The 15,764-nt window shown below is 38.1% G+C and overlaps 1 protein-coding gene across 2 annotated transcripts in view; it reads right to left on the reverse strand.

The window, feature by feature from the left end:
* Window positions 1-15,432, reverse strand: part of DARS1 (aspartyl-tRNA synthetase 1) — a 60,960-nt gene extending 45,528 nt beyond the window's left edge. The window contains exons 1-3 of one of the 2 annotated variants that reach the window (XM_025430595.3): window positions 15,213-15,432; window positions 12,943-13,000; window positions 9,336-9,428 (exon numbers count right to left, since the gene is read on the reverse strand). In XM_025430595.3, the coding sequence (XP_025286380.1) occupies window positions 9,336-9,428; window positions 12,943-13,000; window positions 15,213-15,278 (217 nt within the window). In that variant the 5' untranslated portion in view covers window positions 15,279-15,432. The remainder of the gene's footprint in view (window positions 1-9,335; window positions 9,429-12,942; window positions 13,001-15,212) is intronic. The other variant, XM_049097194.1, reaches the window with a different exon arrangement.
* Window positions 15,433-15,764: the final 332 nt, after the last annotated feature.

Below are 15,764 nucleotides of genomic sequence, written 5' to 3' on the forward strand. Positions count from 1 at the left end.
CCAAAATACATTTTAAAGAGCACTGAGAATGACAGGCTAGTTTCTTCCATGTTCTATTTTCCTCTATCATCTTCCTCATCCTTCATCCTTTTTAAGAGTTACATTTTCCTCTTTACTGCAAAGAGCTTATTTTGTCTATAAAAGTCATTCCCTTTATCCTCTATAACTGGTTTTATTTTTATATATTCTGGGCCTCATGAGCACCCCAACCCCTCTCCTTTCATAAGGAACTGTCATTCCCTATTCCTAACATTTTGAAAAATATTATTCATAATAGATTCAGCGACTATTTATCCTTGTGACATCCCTTTCCTATAAAGCAGATTCTTTTTAAGTCTCTGATCAAGTTTTGGGAAATTATTTCCTCATAAAACAAGTTAAATCTTTTCAAGACCACTTTTCTCATCAGATTGTTTTATAAAACTTCAAAAGAAGATTTCAGTTTTAAAATCCTTGCAAAAAAAAAAAAAGACAAAAATGCAAGCAGATTTATAGTCCTTGCTTTCAACATATAGTATTTTGAAACGCAAATCAGACCACAATCGTGAGTCAAAGAAAAAAAAAAGACAGGTTGCAAACAAAGTGCCAAGACAGACATAATCTATGGACTTCAGAATAATACATCACTAACATATTTTTAACCACTAAATATGCACTTATTTTCCCTTTCCTTTGGAGTATGATCCAGTCACAAAGTAAAATATTAAAAAAAGAAAGTTATACATACTAAACACATTCAAGGGGATTTTAAGATACTGAATGGATAAAGATTGTTACCATGGAGAAATCTGCAGATGGATCAAAATGACATTATCCTGAGAATGATTGAAACCACAGAATGTTTGCGAAACCTTGAACAGAATGTTTTTGTAAAATAGAATGGAATGTGATTTAGTATGTGTTTTAGCTGCTCTATTAGTGCAGATAGGCAGCACAGACATAGCTGTACTACAAAGCCATGCTTTGATGAACTCCAATACTACACAAAAGACCTTGCGAGAGAATAGAGCCCTACAGGACTCACAAAAAGGGTGGTTAGTGCACGAAATGTCTCTGGGTCAGCACACTAAGGGGTAATTTAGTGTAAGGATTGGTAAAGAGTAAAAAGCCTTGAAATCCAAAGACCTAGGACCATACCCTATCACTTCCTATGAAGGAGCCTGAGGGAAATTAAACTACTTGATGCTACAGTTCTTCATCCGTAAAATGAGAAAATGGTGTTGTTACTCTTGGGGTTTTCTCCTACAATCTTGAGGATTACACAGGTTATATGTTGTGACACACCCAATTAATGTTAAGTATGAATGAATGTTATTAGTTAATGTTAATTATTATTAATACTGCCACTGGCGGCTTGAGGATTGATTACTATTCCTATTTCACATTGGATTGCTATGTGCAACAACCATGCCAAGTGCTGGGAACACAAAATAAATATTTGATAGACAATCATGATAGACTATTATGTGAAGAAAGTGATAAAATCAGGTAAAGTATAATCCCAATTTTGTTTAAGTACATTAAAATTGATTGTATAGTAAAAAAACACCAAAATGTGGCTGCTAACAGATGTGAAATTATAAGAAATTATGCTGTTCTTCCGAATTTTTTTTCTAAACGTTCTACAATAGGCATTTAGTACTTTTCTAATCAGAAAAAAAAAAGCTTTTTAAGAGAAAAATACAACTGGGGAGGTACCAATAGAAGGTAAGGGTTTGAAGGAAATCTTGGCAATCTTGAAGATTTAGGTACATAGAACCTGAGGAGTTCTATGAAGCTAAGTATAGATGCAAATGCACTCCCTAAAGTTTGATGACTACTAGAGAAACAAATCAAGAAATCAATGGCAAAGGGTAGAAGGAAGAATGTTCATTTTTCTCTTTTAATGTTCAATGTGTTTACTGTATGCAATTCTAATTATTAAACCTTTTATTTTTTAAGAAAGGAAACAGAAGGGAGGGAGTGAAGTAGTAAAACTAGCACCATGAGATATTATATAAACCTACAATAAAACCAACACAAAAACAACCAGATCAATGGAACAGAAGAACAGACTCAAAATAACCCTATTAGAGAAAAGAAATTCTAATTCTAGATGGAATTCAGGAAATTAAAAAAAAGAAACCCAATAGATAAAAAACAGTAAAAAATAAAGCTGAATATTAAACTGTACAAGAGGAAGGGAGACCTTTCCAAGCTTAAAAGCTACAGAATATCAATACACAAAAAACTGAAACACTGGGAAAAATTATTTGCTGAACGACTTATAATCAATATGAGTTAACATCTTTAATAGAGACCATAAAGACTTATAAGGACACTAAGATTCCAATAGGTAAATGGGCAATAAGCTAGAACAAATCATTTGAAAGGAAAAGAAAAAACCCTAGTAAATATAAGGAAAAAAATGAAGGTAATGCAAGTTGAAGCAAACAATGAGGACACATAACTTACCTCTTAAATTTGCAGATTTAAAAATATGGAATGTTATCTAATGCTTGAGAGAATTAAGTGAAAATCATTCCTTCATAAGCTGATGGCAAGGTAAACTTGCATATGCTCTCAGAGAACCATTTGGCAGTGGGCATTAAAAGGCTTAAAATCATTCTCTTTGCTTCAAGAAATGTATTTCTTAGAATGTATTAAGAAAACGGAGTATGGAAAGAGCCACAGTGACAAAGATGTTCATAGCAGTATTATTTCTCTAAAAGCACTGAAGCTCTAATATCACTCACTTCACACTTAGGCAGTCTTTACTAGCGGAATGATCTACATGTGACTTTAACGCTATGGTTCCCAGGTTTTCGATATTCAAATACTAGAACCTTAATGGTCCACTCAAAAAGATTTTTAAAAGACTCAAAAAAGCCCAGTACTGGTTTCCAGGTAAGTAGGCCGGTCTGCTCTGACTACTTTTATCAAGTACTTTAGAGGTCAAATTCTTGGCTCTTAGTAAACTTCCTCGGTTCTGGTTGGGGATACATTGTGCTGCATGATCTGCTATGTTCCATGTTTTGCAAGGCACTATCTCATAGACACTGGTGATTGATAACAGGGAGCAGCATATGAATTGCCATTCCTTTTATGTAAATTTAAAAAACAAATATACCCATGTTTGTAAATGCATTGTTTTTTCCTGGAAGGATATACAAGAAACAACAGTGGTTATTTTTGGGAGAAGAGATTGTGAAGAGATGGAGAAGATAGAATAGATAGACTTCAATTTTTCCTTTTCTTTTTGCACTTTTGGAGTTTTAATTTTTATTATGTCCATATATTGCTTTTTATTTTAAGAAGCAAATACATAATTTCTCACTTTAGCAAAAAGTCCTCACTGCGTAAGTTAGTACTAGCACTTTCTAAGATTAATCAACTGCTAAATAGGACGCATCTTTCATCTTGGAACCTGCCAACCAGGAGACAGTTTAGTATATGTGCAGAAGCGAGCACTACCAGGAGACAGTTTAGAGAAAGGAGAATAAAGTTGATGTTGAAAATAGCTGAATGAATTAGCTACTTTTAGATATTTTAAATTTAGCTCCTTAACAGGAATTTGTGTTGTATTTTGGTTCTCCAGTTTTTAGAAGAGGCAGTTACATACGAGTCATGTTTAAGAAAAAGGTAGTCTGATGCCTTTTCTAAAGTATTCGGTGCATTCTTTATTTCTAAGCTGAAGAACAAACATGGTCACAGTCAGGACAAAAAGGCTTCCCCTCATCTCTCTTAATGGTGATAGCTCAGTAACAAAGTGGGCTTTTGTGGAAGAACATTATCCAAGATGTGAGGCACTCTTACGCTTTCATCTTTTCCTACTGTCTTTTAGTTTGCCAAGCTCCTGAATATTATTTAGATAATGTACCTTCGCTTCCTCATACTAAAACATTAACATTTTCCTTCATCATTTATTTTGATTCATTACCCAATAAAACAGCAAAGACCTAAATGTTTTAAAGTACTTTCCATTTATTTCCCAACACATTCATGAGGTTCTAAGCTATCTGACAACCAAAATAAACTATTTTGGAAATATGAGATTTTAGACAGAATAGTATTGAAGCAGAATTAATTTGTGCCATTGACTTCAATATGGTATATATAAAATTTGAAAGCAGTCACAGATATTTGAATGAATCTTTCAATATTCAGGCTTAAACTCAAAAGCTTTCACAATCGAAAGAAATGAACTTTATCATTAAGAGTTAGAAATTTCTCCTTGCTCCAGTATAAACCACCTGATTTTAGGGATAGGATACATAAACATAGTAAGAAATCTGATTTAATTTTCAAAAATGTATGAAACACTATCCTTAAGAATATTTGTTATAGGGCAGCCCCGGTGGCTCGGCGGTTTAGTTGCCTGCCTTCCGCCCAGGGTGTGATCCTGAAGACCTGGGATCGAGTCCCACATCAGGCTCTCTGAATGGAGCCTGTTTCTCCCTTTGCATGTGCCTCTGCCTCTCTCTCTCTGTGTCTCTCATGAATAAATAAATAAAATCTTAAAAAACAAACCACAAAACAGTATTTGTTATAAAAAGTTGCATTTTTTTCTTCATATAACAGTATTCTAGTTGCCAAACATTTGACACTATGATTTTGACACTTCCATTTCCTTATTCGTGGTTTTCTAGAGCTTTGCTCTACTTGAAACTGCCAGCATGGGTTATTTCCACAGGTCCAGTTTTAATGTGTTACTAATTTTGGAGATAAAGCCCCTGAATGCTTCCAAGTAAGTCATATTTATTGGCACTTTTTCCTATGTAAGAAGGGAGTAGTAGCAATCAGGATTCTGCAAAATCAAACCATAAGATTTTATTTATTTAGATAATCTACTTTAGCGGAAATAAAAAACAATGATCATATTGGAAATAAAAAACAATGATCAATATAGGGAAAGTGGTAATGTTACATATTTCTGGAAGTATAACTGAACATAGCTTTTTAAAGGGTAATCTGGTATAAGAAATTTTAAATATGCATATGTATACCCTTCAATCTAACAATTTCACTTCTAGATATCTATCTTGAAGAAATACTGTCATGTGTAGGTCTAGAACTAATATCACAGATAGGTCTCCAAGAAACAGTTAATTGAAAGTAAAAAAAAGTTGAATAACATGTAAAATATATCATCTATGTAAAATAAGACAAGTTCAAAATCACACACACAAAACAAATGAAAACCTGTATATATGAATGTGTGCATATGTGCATTAGAAAGATTTTTAGAAAGACACTGAACAAATTATTGAGAATTAACAGAGAATGAGGCAGAGGATAGAGTGTAGAGAAGAATAAAGGGGGTATCACTTCTATATTCTCTGAAAAATTCATATAAAGATATTAATGTATTACTTGGGTAACTTACAGCTTAAACACAGATACACACAAATATACAAACTTACAAACAAAATAATAGTATTTTCCAATAAAAAATTATGAAAACCAGATTAATGTAGAATTTCAAGGAATAGGGCAGCCCTTAGTGGCTTAGCAGCTTAGCGCCGCCTTCAGCCCAGGACATGATCCTGGAGACCCAGGATCGAGTCCCTAGTCAGGCTCCCTGCATGGAGCCTGCTTCTCCCTCTGCCTGTCTCTCTCTCTCTGTCTCTAATAAATAAATAAAATCTTAAAAAAAAAAAAAAAAAAAAAAAAGAATTCCAAGGAATAAATACTGAACTTAACCTAGTACTATACTAAAAAGAATACTACCCACACCTTTGCCAAATTCAGTTTATTCCAAGAATCCAAAAAGTGGTTCAACATTAAGAAATCCAACTATTGTAAATCATTACAATTACAGAGTTGATTCTTGTTATTTGTGGTAGTTATATTTTATAAAGTCACCAGGAACAAAGAATTTACAGACATTGAACCAGATCCTAGGGGAAATACAAGGTTAGGTTCCTGTGAGCCTCTGGTCACAATATTTTCATCAGTCCATCAATACATAACCTTATTATGTATGTGTTTCTGTTTGAAGGCACACTATATTGCTGATTCATTAACACTGAACTATGGCCAACAGCACTGCAACTCACACTTGAATGAAGCTTATCTAACACATGTATTTTCTCTGCAAGGCATGCGCCCTCTTGCACTTAGGAACACTAGAAAAAATTTTAGCACTATGGTTGGTGACCATTGTAAACCACCTTATCACCAACAGAAAGCACAAAACTGTGTGAAGAATGTGGCATTAGACTGTGAAAGGAACACTTGTTAAATGAGAGCTGATAGAAGAAGGCAGAGCTTCACTGTTTGACCTCAGCTGGGAATATGTGCATTGGGTGATTTGTTTTTGGACCTATCTGCACATGCACATGTCTGGCATTTCTGTGAATGACAGTGAAAGTGCTACGAGTACTGATTTTGGGGTTACCACTATATTTTACCAAGCAGGAAAATTTGCAAATACACAGTCCACAAATAAAGAGGATCAACTGCATTTTAATTTTTTATTATATGGAAAATTTCAAACAAACACAAAAGAAGAGAGAATAGTATATGAGCTTCTATATAAATACACTCAACACAATTATATTTTGAGGGAAAAAAACTGATGGAGAAAGGTCTAGTAAAACTTAACATCTATTCCTGGTAACAGAAAATCTGGACTAGAAGAAAACTTCTTTTAATCTAGTCTTTGAACTGTGGCATTTTCTAATGACACTTTATGCAGAATACCCAAAATCATGAAATAACTCATCAGGAGTTTAAATCTCTGCAGTTTGAAAAATTCTTCATTGAGGGAATCCAAGTAGTACTGGAGAATCTACTAATCATTGCAAAGAGAAACAAGAAATGAGATAAACATTTGAAAGAAAAGGACAAAAAGATCATTATTTCTAAATGATACCAATGTCTACCTACAATCCCCATGGATATCAACTCATGGCCATTCCTGTTTCAGCTCTATCCCAATCCTCATATCCCTTGATTCCTGTACTACTGTGAAGCAAATTTCAGCCACATTATTTCATCCATACATAATTCAGTATGGATCCTAAGATAAGATCTTTTTAAAAATAACATTACCACAGTACTATTATCTCAACTTAAAAAAAAAGAACATTTGTTAACATCAAACATCCAGCCAATGTTCAAATTTCCAAGAGTCTCAAGTGTCTTTCCTTCCTTCATTTATTTAACTTCGAATCCAAATAAGTAACTGGCTGAGGGATAAAATTCTTAATTCTAATATTCCCTTTTCAATTTATTTATTGGAGAGATCAGGTCATTTTTTGCCCAGTAGTTTCCTATAGTCTAGATTTTGCTGACTGCATCCTCATTGTTACTTTCTCCCATTTACCATTCTGTTTCCATACAGAAATGGTATTTTCTCTTTATTTATCAGTTTTCAAAATAATGAGCCTGTTTCATTGGTTACCAACCAGGTTTTGTTTGCCTGTCTTAGAAATGTTATAAATTTATGAATTTAAAAATATCTGATGTGTTTCAATTCACTGCAATTATCAAACTGTTCCATTTGGGGGATGGGTGCAAAGGGAAATATTCTTGGTTCAGGCCCACATGTAGCATACATTCTATCTTTTAATTTGCTAAATAACTATGTTTAGGGAACACACAAAGGCTCCCAGTTTAATGGGAAAAAGACAACTAAATGAAGGATTACAATACAATGTGATTATCTTTTGGTAGAATAAACAGCCCAAACTTTCAGAAAGGGAAATCATCATTTTATAAAAAATTAAAATTCCACCAGTATTCTTCTCAAAGTCCAACAGCATTCAGCTATTTGGGTGGAGTATACTGGAAGAACAGACAAACTTCTAGTAGTAGTGATCTTGAGAGTGAGATATATGTATAAAATGTTAGAATTTTAAAAGTGATGGGCCTACATTAACTCTCTAATAAAACATCCTAAAGTAAGAAATAATGTAACATAGAATATATTAGATATCACAGAAGTAACCAGCTAACTAGCTTTGCTGGGGATACTAAGTGCCTTAGAAAACTACCACATTCTGTTCATATTCTACATACCAATTACCATGAGAACTTGGGTGAGTGGCTTTACCATTTGAAGTCTTAGTATTCTGATTACAAAGTAGAATAACAAAGCCTGTTCTGCTTACTTCACAAATTTGTAGGGATGATCAAATGTTTCAAAAAAGTGTGTGAAAAGTATAAAATTATAAACTAATGTTAAGTGTCATTAATATGTTTAGACAATTCTGAACACTAGGCTAGGACAATTTTCTAGAAGGAACAGGTCTGTCTAAACTACCCCAACCTTTCTTTGTTGTTAATGCTAAAGTCTTAGTACTGTCTGACATAGTTTTCTACAGTAACAAAAATATTCTGTATTTTTGCTGTACTTGGGAGCCACTAGCCATTGCAGCTATTAAGCACTCAACATACAGCTAGTGACATCTGAACTACTGAATTAAATTGAAATAGTTATTTTATTTTTTAAAGATTTTATTTATTTATTCATGAGAGACAGAGAGAAAGAGGCAGGGACACAGGCAGAGGGAGAAGCAGGCTCCATGCCAGGAGCCCGATGTGGGACTTGATCCTGGGTCTCCAGGATCACGACCTGCGCTGAAGGCAGTGCTAAACCGCTGAACCACCCAGGTTGTCCAAATTTAAATAGTTAAATGTAGCCAGTGGCCACTGTATCGGACAACTTAATCTTAGCCTTATTTCTCTATCACCTATCTGGCTATCTAAATATGACAAATATAAGAATATCAAATATGAAAAGCTTTTCAAATATACTCTTCACTTAAAAGAATTAAACTTTTGGGGTCCCTGGGTGGCTTGGGGTTGTGAGATAGAGCCCTGTGTTGGGCTCCACCCTGGGTGTGGAGCTTGTTTGGGATTCTCTCTCTTCTTCTTCCCCAACTCAAATAAATAAATAAATAAATAAATAAACAAACAAACAAACAAACAAATAAATAAATTGAACTTTTGAGAGATGCTAGAAAAGTACCTTACTTAAAATGTTAGATTTAATCTGAGTCTTTAAGGTCAAATTATTTTTAAGGATGCCTTTTTTTCTTTTTCTAAGTAGGCTCTACACCCAGGGTGAAGTCCAACCTGGGATTTGAACTCACGACCTTGAGATCATTACTTGAGCTGAGACAAGAGTCAGCTTAAATGACTGAGTCATTCAGGCATCCCAAGGATATCTTGCAAGAATCTAAAAGTAATTAACCATGCTTAATTAACTAATGCTTCACAGTAATTCGAGAAAGAAAACAGATGTTTTTGCTTTGTTTTTAAAGATTTATTTTGATTTGTGAGGAATCTGCAAAACAAAAAAGTCAGAGTCCTTATCAAAAGGGCTGTAATCATTAAATCAATCTTACCTTTAGCTCTACTTGTATGAACCCTTGCACGCACCCAAACAACTTCATCAGCTTTGTGCACTGTCAAGTCACTAACTCGAACCAAAACTCGATCTGCAGTAAATAAGTGAAACAATTTTCTAATTCAGAATGTACAAAGTCATAATCATTTTGGTTTAACAGCTAGCATAAGTACTTGTTATTATCTCAAGTAATCTTCAATCTCTGACATATTCTTTCCTATCATTCTCCATATACAATTTGCTTTAAGGTTTATGAATTATACTAAGTATATCTCTAAAATCTATCCAATTCTCTTTCATCTTCATTGCTACCATCTCAAACCAAAGTACCATTTATTTTGCCTAAACTGCAGCAACAGCCTTAAAACTGGCATTCCCCTGATCCCCTAATTCACTCTACATCGGAGTCAAAGAGATAGTTTCCAAATGCAAATCTCTTGCACACTTCAATAACTTATAGGGCCAAATACAGCCTGTCTTCACCTGCCTTTGCCTAAGTGGACATGGTATTTCTCCTTGCCTGCCATAGTATGTAAGTCAACCACACGGGACGCTCTTCTGCAAGGCCTGGAGAGTCATGGTACCAGGACACAGAGAATGATCCAGAGGAGGCATGTTACTCAAAATGAGCTAATCAAATCCTTCTGTGGGACTTATTATAAACACATGGAAATGAAACTCTCTTTCCTGGGGTTCCTGAGCTGAGATGGTGTAGGCCTAGGCTGCAGCCACTACCTTTCCCAGTACCTGAGATGGTAGGATAAGAGGACAAGGCCAATAACCTAAAGGAAACAGAGCCAAAAGTAAAGACAGAAACTGCAGATGCTGCTTGAGCCTCTAGATTCAGTCATGCTGTATAATATCTCATACTTGGTTTCCTATTACAAAATACTATATCCAGAGTCCCCAAAACAGGAAAACTATGGAAAAAACAACTATTATGTCAAGATAGTAATAGGGCAATCATGATCCAGAAATCATTTTATTGTTATAATTATACAGTAACTTCAAAGAAAAATTTTTAGTATTAATTAAAAACAGTAATAGATGACATCATAACATTAAAAGTAATAAAAGCTCTCTATCCTCAAGAGTTACATTGCCTAACTGTAACCAAATCTGTCAATAACACATGCAGCAAAACCTAGTTACATTATTAAAAATACTTTTGGGAGGATATTATAATACAATCAAATTATAAATTTATTTTACCTACTTTGCTAAATATATTTATGACTTGTCTCTTGAAGCAAAGACGCAGCTTAGAATTTGATTTACAGAAAGCCATAGATCTCATTGCCAGAAACAAAGAGAAAGAATGAGGAATTTTTAAGCCATGAGGTATCACAAGAAAATTTCTGCAAAACATTGCCAACACATCTTATGAATTAAACCAACTTCCAAATCTGCTCTGTAAACTCAGGCAAAAGAAAGTGTGAAAGAGAAAAGACAGACAAAGCAGCATAAAATTTTAAAAGACAAATTTGAAAATGCCAAGATTAAAAAAGCAAACGACTTATTAACTAGTCAGTCAAAACCAAACCAAACCAGAGTAACGTAAATCTGAAAGAATAAGCTTGTAAATAAACAGCATGATTAATTTTAATAATAATTTTTTTCAAAAAGATTTTATTTATTTATTCATGAAGAGACAGAGAGGCAGAGGGAAAGCAAGTTCCCTGCGGGGAGCCCAATGCAGGACTTGATCCCAGTACCCCAGGATTATACCCTGAGCCAAAGGCAGATGCTCAACCACTGAGCCCCCCAGGCGACCCTATTTTAATAGTGCCCTTTTTTTTTTTTTAAAGATTTTATTTATCCATGAGACACACACACACAGAGATAGAGAGAAAGAGGCAGAGACACAGGCAGAAGGAGAAGCAGGCTCCATGCAGGGAACCTGACGTGGGACTCGATCCTGGCACCCCAGGATCACGCCCTGGGCTGAAAGCAGCGCTCACCTCACCGGGGCTGCCCCTTAATAGTGCTTTTGAAAGCAAAAAGTATCATTCTTTTCTGTGGCATTCCAACTAATTAGCCTAGGGATTCTCAACCTTCACATCCATACATACTTGAGGTGCATGTCACACTCTCACCAGTATGACTGGCTGAGACAATGATCAGGGCCAGCAGGGTTTTAGTTTGAAAATCTATTGCCTCTTCCATATTTTTTGTGTGGTTTAAGATTTTATTTATTTATTATTTATAAATTTATAAATACATTTATTTATTTATAGAGAGCAAGTGGGAGCATGAGCCAAGGGAGAGGCAGATGGAAAAGGAAGCAGGGAGCCCGATGCAGGGCTTGATCCCAGTATCCTGGGTTCCTGACATGAGCTTGATGCTTAACCAACTGAGCCACATAGGTGCCTCCTCTTCCACACTTGTAAGTCACTAGTATTAGAACAAAGGAATTTGGAGAATTCGAAGCACACAGGAAGCAAACTTCGCATTCAACTATTAGGATTTTAGTAGAGATAAACCAAGGGCAGAATTTTTCTAATACTTTAATTAGGTGACATATATAGTTATTTTTCCCCTTTGTGAGAATAAAATTTTAAGTGGAAGACACTAGTCTGGCTTTGCCAGCCAAATGGGAATAGTAAGGCAACAGTGACTGGGGCTCATGTTAAGAGATCAACACTCCAGTGCGCTTCTTTGTCATAGTTCAAGGAAGTCCAATTCAGGATACTGAAGCTGGAAAAAAGTCTCAAATCACCCCTTCTGCTTGTCCTGGCAGACGAATGTCCTCTTCCATACTATACAGTTTATATTCCATTTTATACTAAATTATTTCACTCCACCCTCTTTGCTTTTGGAAATAGTTTATTTTTAGCAAACCATTTTGGCCTTATATTGTACATTTTTCCAAGAAAGTTGCGAAATAAGTGATATTGTGGCAATGCAATAAATCAAATTCGAAAAGTACAATAAAACTGACCTGGAGGTTTATTTTCAAAGCATAAAATTCACAGGTAGGCTTGGAAGGGAGGGAGGGAGATGTATTTAGTACTTCCAATGAGCCAGAACTTAAAGGTCTGCAATTGTACCAAAGATTGAAGGATCTGGGGTGTCTACCAAAGGAAAAGTGTTAAATAGCCGAGAGTAAGATAAATCTGCTGAAACTCCATACATACAAACATATAAAAATACAAACAAAAGGAAGAAATAATTAGAAATAGAAAACGTACAGATCTGAGAGAAACAGCACGTGACAAGTAAATTTTAAGGAAATATAACAGAGTCAAGGGGGAAAAGGAAAGGAGATGGCTTCATACAACACACAAGAAGGTTGCTTATAACGAAAGCAGTTAATATTAACCATTCTTGTCTCCTAGGCTAGAGATAAATCTTAAATCTTTTACCTCATCTTTTTAAATATGATTTACCATTTAAAGTAAACTCTAACATATTCTTCTTCTCTTTCAAGATTGGTAGCCCTAGACTGACCATGATTATGCAGAGTTACGGCACCTGCCTGGGTTAATCACTTAACCTTTCAGAGTTATGCCTTCAGAGATATGCCAAACTTACTTAACTTCATGAAGGGTTTCCTGGAATTACAAAGGAAAAAAAAAAGGCTGTATTATCATATAGCTACTAACCTGGTTTGTCTTGTGACTGTATCATTGAAGATACTCCGTATCTTTCTTTAGCATAATCCTACAAGAAAATGGTCTTGGATTACAACTTTTTAAACACGAATAACGCAGTATACACATACCTACAAACAACAATATAAAAATGAATTCATTTTAACTTTCCGGAATTTAGAGAGCCAGCAGTTGTAAAGTGTGGAAATCTGCCGGATCATTTACCTATATACAGAAAAAGTTTCTGGTTAATTTGTTTTGAGGATCATCATTCCTGGATGGATAGACCATACACAACAGCACTCAAAGATAAAATTTTCACACATACAATACATCTTAAGTACCTTCTGCAAAAAAAGGACACTAAATGACTTCAAAGCAGGGATATAAATTTCCTTTATGAAGGGAGTAGGATGAAATACCACAGTTTTATTAACTTCCTATTACAGGAAGAGATGTTCAAAGAGAACAAACATTTCTGGGTAAGCTCTCTGAGCACCAGATGTCCTCAGTATTTAGATATCGGAGATGTTGGATATAAGCTACTACAAACTTTGTAAAAAAGGCAAAAAAATATTCACCAGCTTCCTGTTTCTAAAACCTACCTTCAGTATACAGGGTTGCAGGCAGTTGGAAATGCACACTAATTTCTTGTTACATTTTAAAGTCAGGGAACAGGAAACAGATCTCTACGGTGCAGACGATTAACAACAAACTCTACTGACAGAATAGGTAAGTGGCCTTTTTATTTTAATCCTGCTTTACTTCTAAAGTGGTATCTTAAGATTCTTCTAGCTATAAAACGACACAGTCCCACCATTACGTCGATCTTCTATCTAGACCTAGGCTATCTGCAAGGGAGCACAGTTTAATTAATCAATCAGATCAAGAGCGACCGAAAATTATTTCCTTCGATTTTACAAGGTAACGTAAGACATACACGAAGCAGTTAGTTTCGGTCGCTCCGTAGCTATTTGCGTGGCATCCTCTCCTTTAGATCTGGCAGATAGTGGAGTTTGTGTTCACACGGAAATAAACGAGACGTGTTAAGGTGCATACTGAACTTTTTTTTTTTTTCCAAATAAAAAACACATCGGGGATCCCTGGGTGGCGCAGCGGTTGGCGCCTGCCTTTGGCCCAGGGCGCGATCCTGGAGACCCGGGATCGAATCCCACATCGGGCTCCCGGTGCATGGAGCCTGCTTCTCCCTCTGCCTGTGTCTCTGCCTCTCTCTCTTTCTCTCTCCGTGACTATCATAAATAAATAAAAATTAAAAAAAAAAAAAAAAAGAAAGACCAAGATAACCCAGCCTTCGTGGGTGGGGAGAGAGACGATCACACGATGCAGCACGAGGCCAGCATAAATCGATCACAACGTGTGGAATACAGGGTCACTTATCAGTACTGTTCACATTTCAGCAGCTTTTCATTCCACCCAATATTATTACGATGACCTATTCCTTACGCAGCTTATCACAAATCTGTAATTTCTCAAGGAGGGGGGGGGGCGGTTAAGAGCCGGGTAGGGATGAAGGCCTGGGCTATCCTGCAGGACACACGTAGTGGCAGGGCGGCTTCAAACGTTCATTCCCGAAGAGCACCGAAGGCGCCCGAAGGGGTGGTTATCACGAATGACCCACAGGATTCTGCCATCACTTCATCTCTGATGCTTGCTCTGCAAACTTGCCCCCCTGAGCTCCCGGGGATCGCGAGCAGGGAGACCGTGAACGTGGCGAGCGGGCTCTAAGGCTGTCACGTGGTGCATGGTCCTCAAACCTGTGGGCAGACCCGGTTTTTTTTTTTTTTTTTTTTTTTAACCAAGTCTCGTCATTACTTGCAAAAAACATGAGGAACACGAGAGCCGCTTTAAAAAAATAAGAAGAAAAGAAAAAATAAAACCGAAGGCGAGCGACCAGGGGCGAGGCGAGGCGCAAGGGCGGAGGACACGGAGGCCGTGCCTCACCCGGGGAGGCGCAAACGTGAGGCGGGCGCTCCTACTTCCGGGGCCGCGGGCGCCGCACGGCCACCCGCCCCGGGGCGCGCCAGGCCTCCCGAGCGCCCCTGTGAGAACCGCGGACCCGAGCGGCTCGCGAGGGCCCCGGACGCCCAGGGAGGCCGCCGGGCACCCCAGCCCCAGGCCCCGCGGCCCGCAAGCCGGAGGCCGTGTCGCCGCAGGCCGCGCCCCTGCTCGCCCGCCTCCCCCCTCCCCCTCCTCCCGCCCTCCCTCAGCGCGTTGCGGCCCAGGGGTCCCTTCTCCCAGGCCCGGGGAAGGAGGACACCCACTTCCGCCGCGTCCATGATCTCCCGCGGCTTCTCCTGACTCTTGCGGCTGGCGCTGGCGCTGGGCATCGGGACGACAGGACGGGACGGCGGTCACCACCCTCCCTCGCGGGCTTCCGTAGAGCAGGCACCAGGGCTTCTCCCGGTCACTCAGTCCCCGCCCTCCGGGGCCTGCAGCCGGCACGCGCGCTCCGACGCTCGGTGGAGGGGCGGCTCCGGAAAGATCGCGAGAACTGAGACGCCGGCGGGGCGGTGTCGGCCCCGCCCCTTCGGGTGCTCACCTGGAGTTGGAGGGCATCCCTGGAAGTTCGCTGTAGTCTCGCGGGACTGGCCCCGAGCGGCTGGATCCCGGGGAGGCAGGGTGCGAGCCTCCCAGCTGCAGCTTCTGCTCGGTTCCCTCCGCCTTATTTAAGCCTCCAGGCTCTGACTGCGGACCGGTCCCTGGGACACCTGGCCGAGCTCAGGTGTCGGCTCTCCTGCCTGCGGTTACGCAAGCCGCCCTCGGTACCGGGGCCCGCAGTGCTGGGTTAAAAGCAGCGGGCGTGCTGAGGTGGG

Source organism: Canis lupus, chromosome 19, assembly GCF_003254725.2.
Source record: "Canis lupus dingo isolate Sandy chromosome 19, ASM325472v2, whole genome shotgun sequence".
Taxonomy (NCBI): domain Eukaryota; kingdom Metazoa; phylum Chordata; class Mammalia; order Carnivora; family Canidae; genus Canis; species Canis lupus.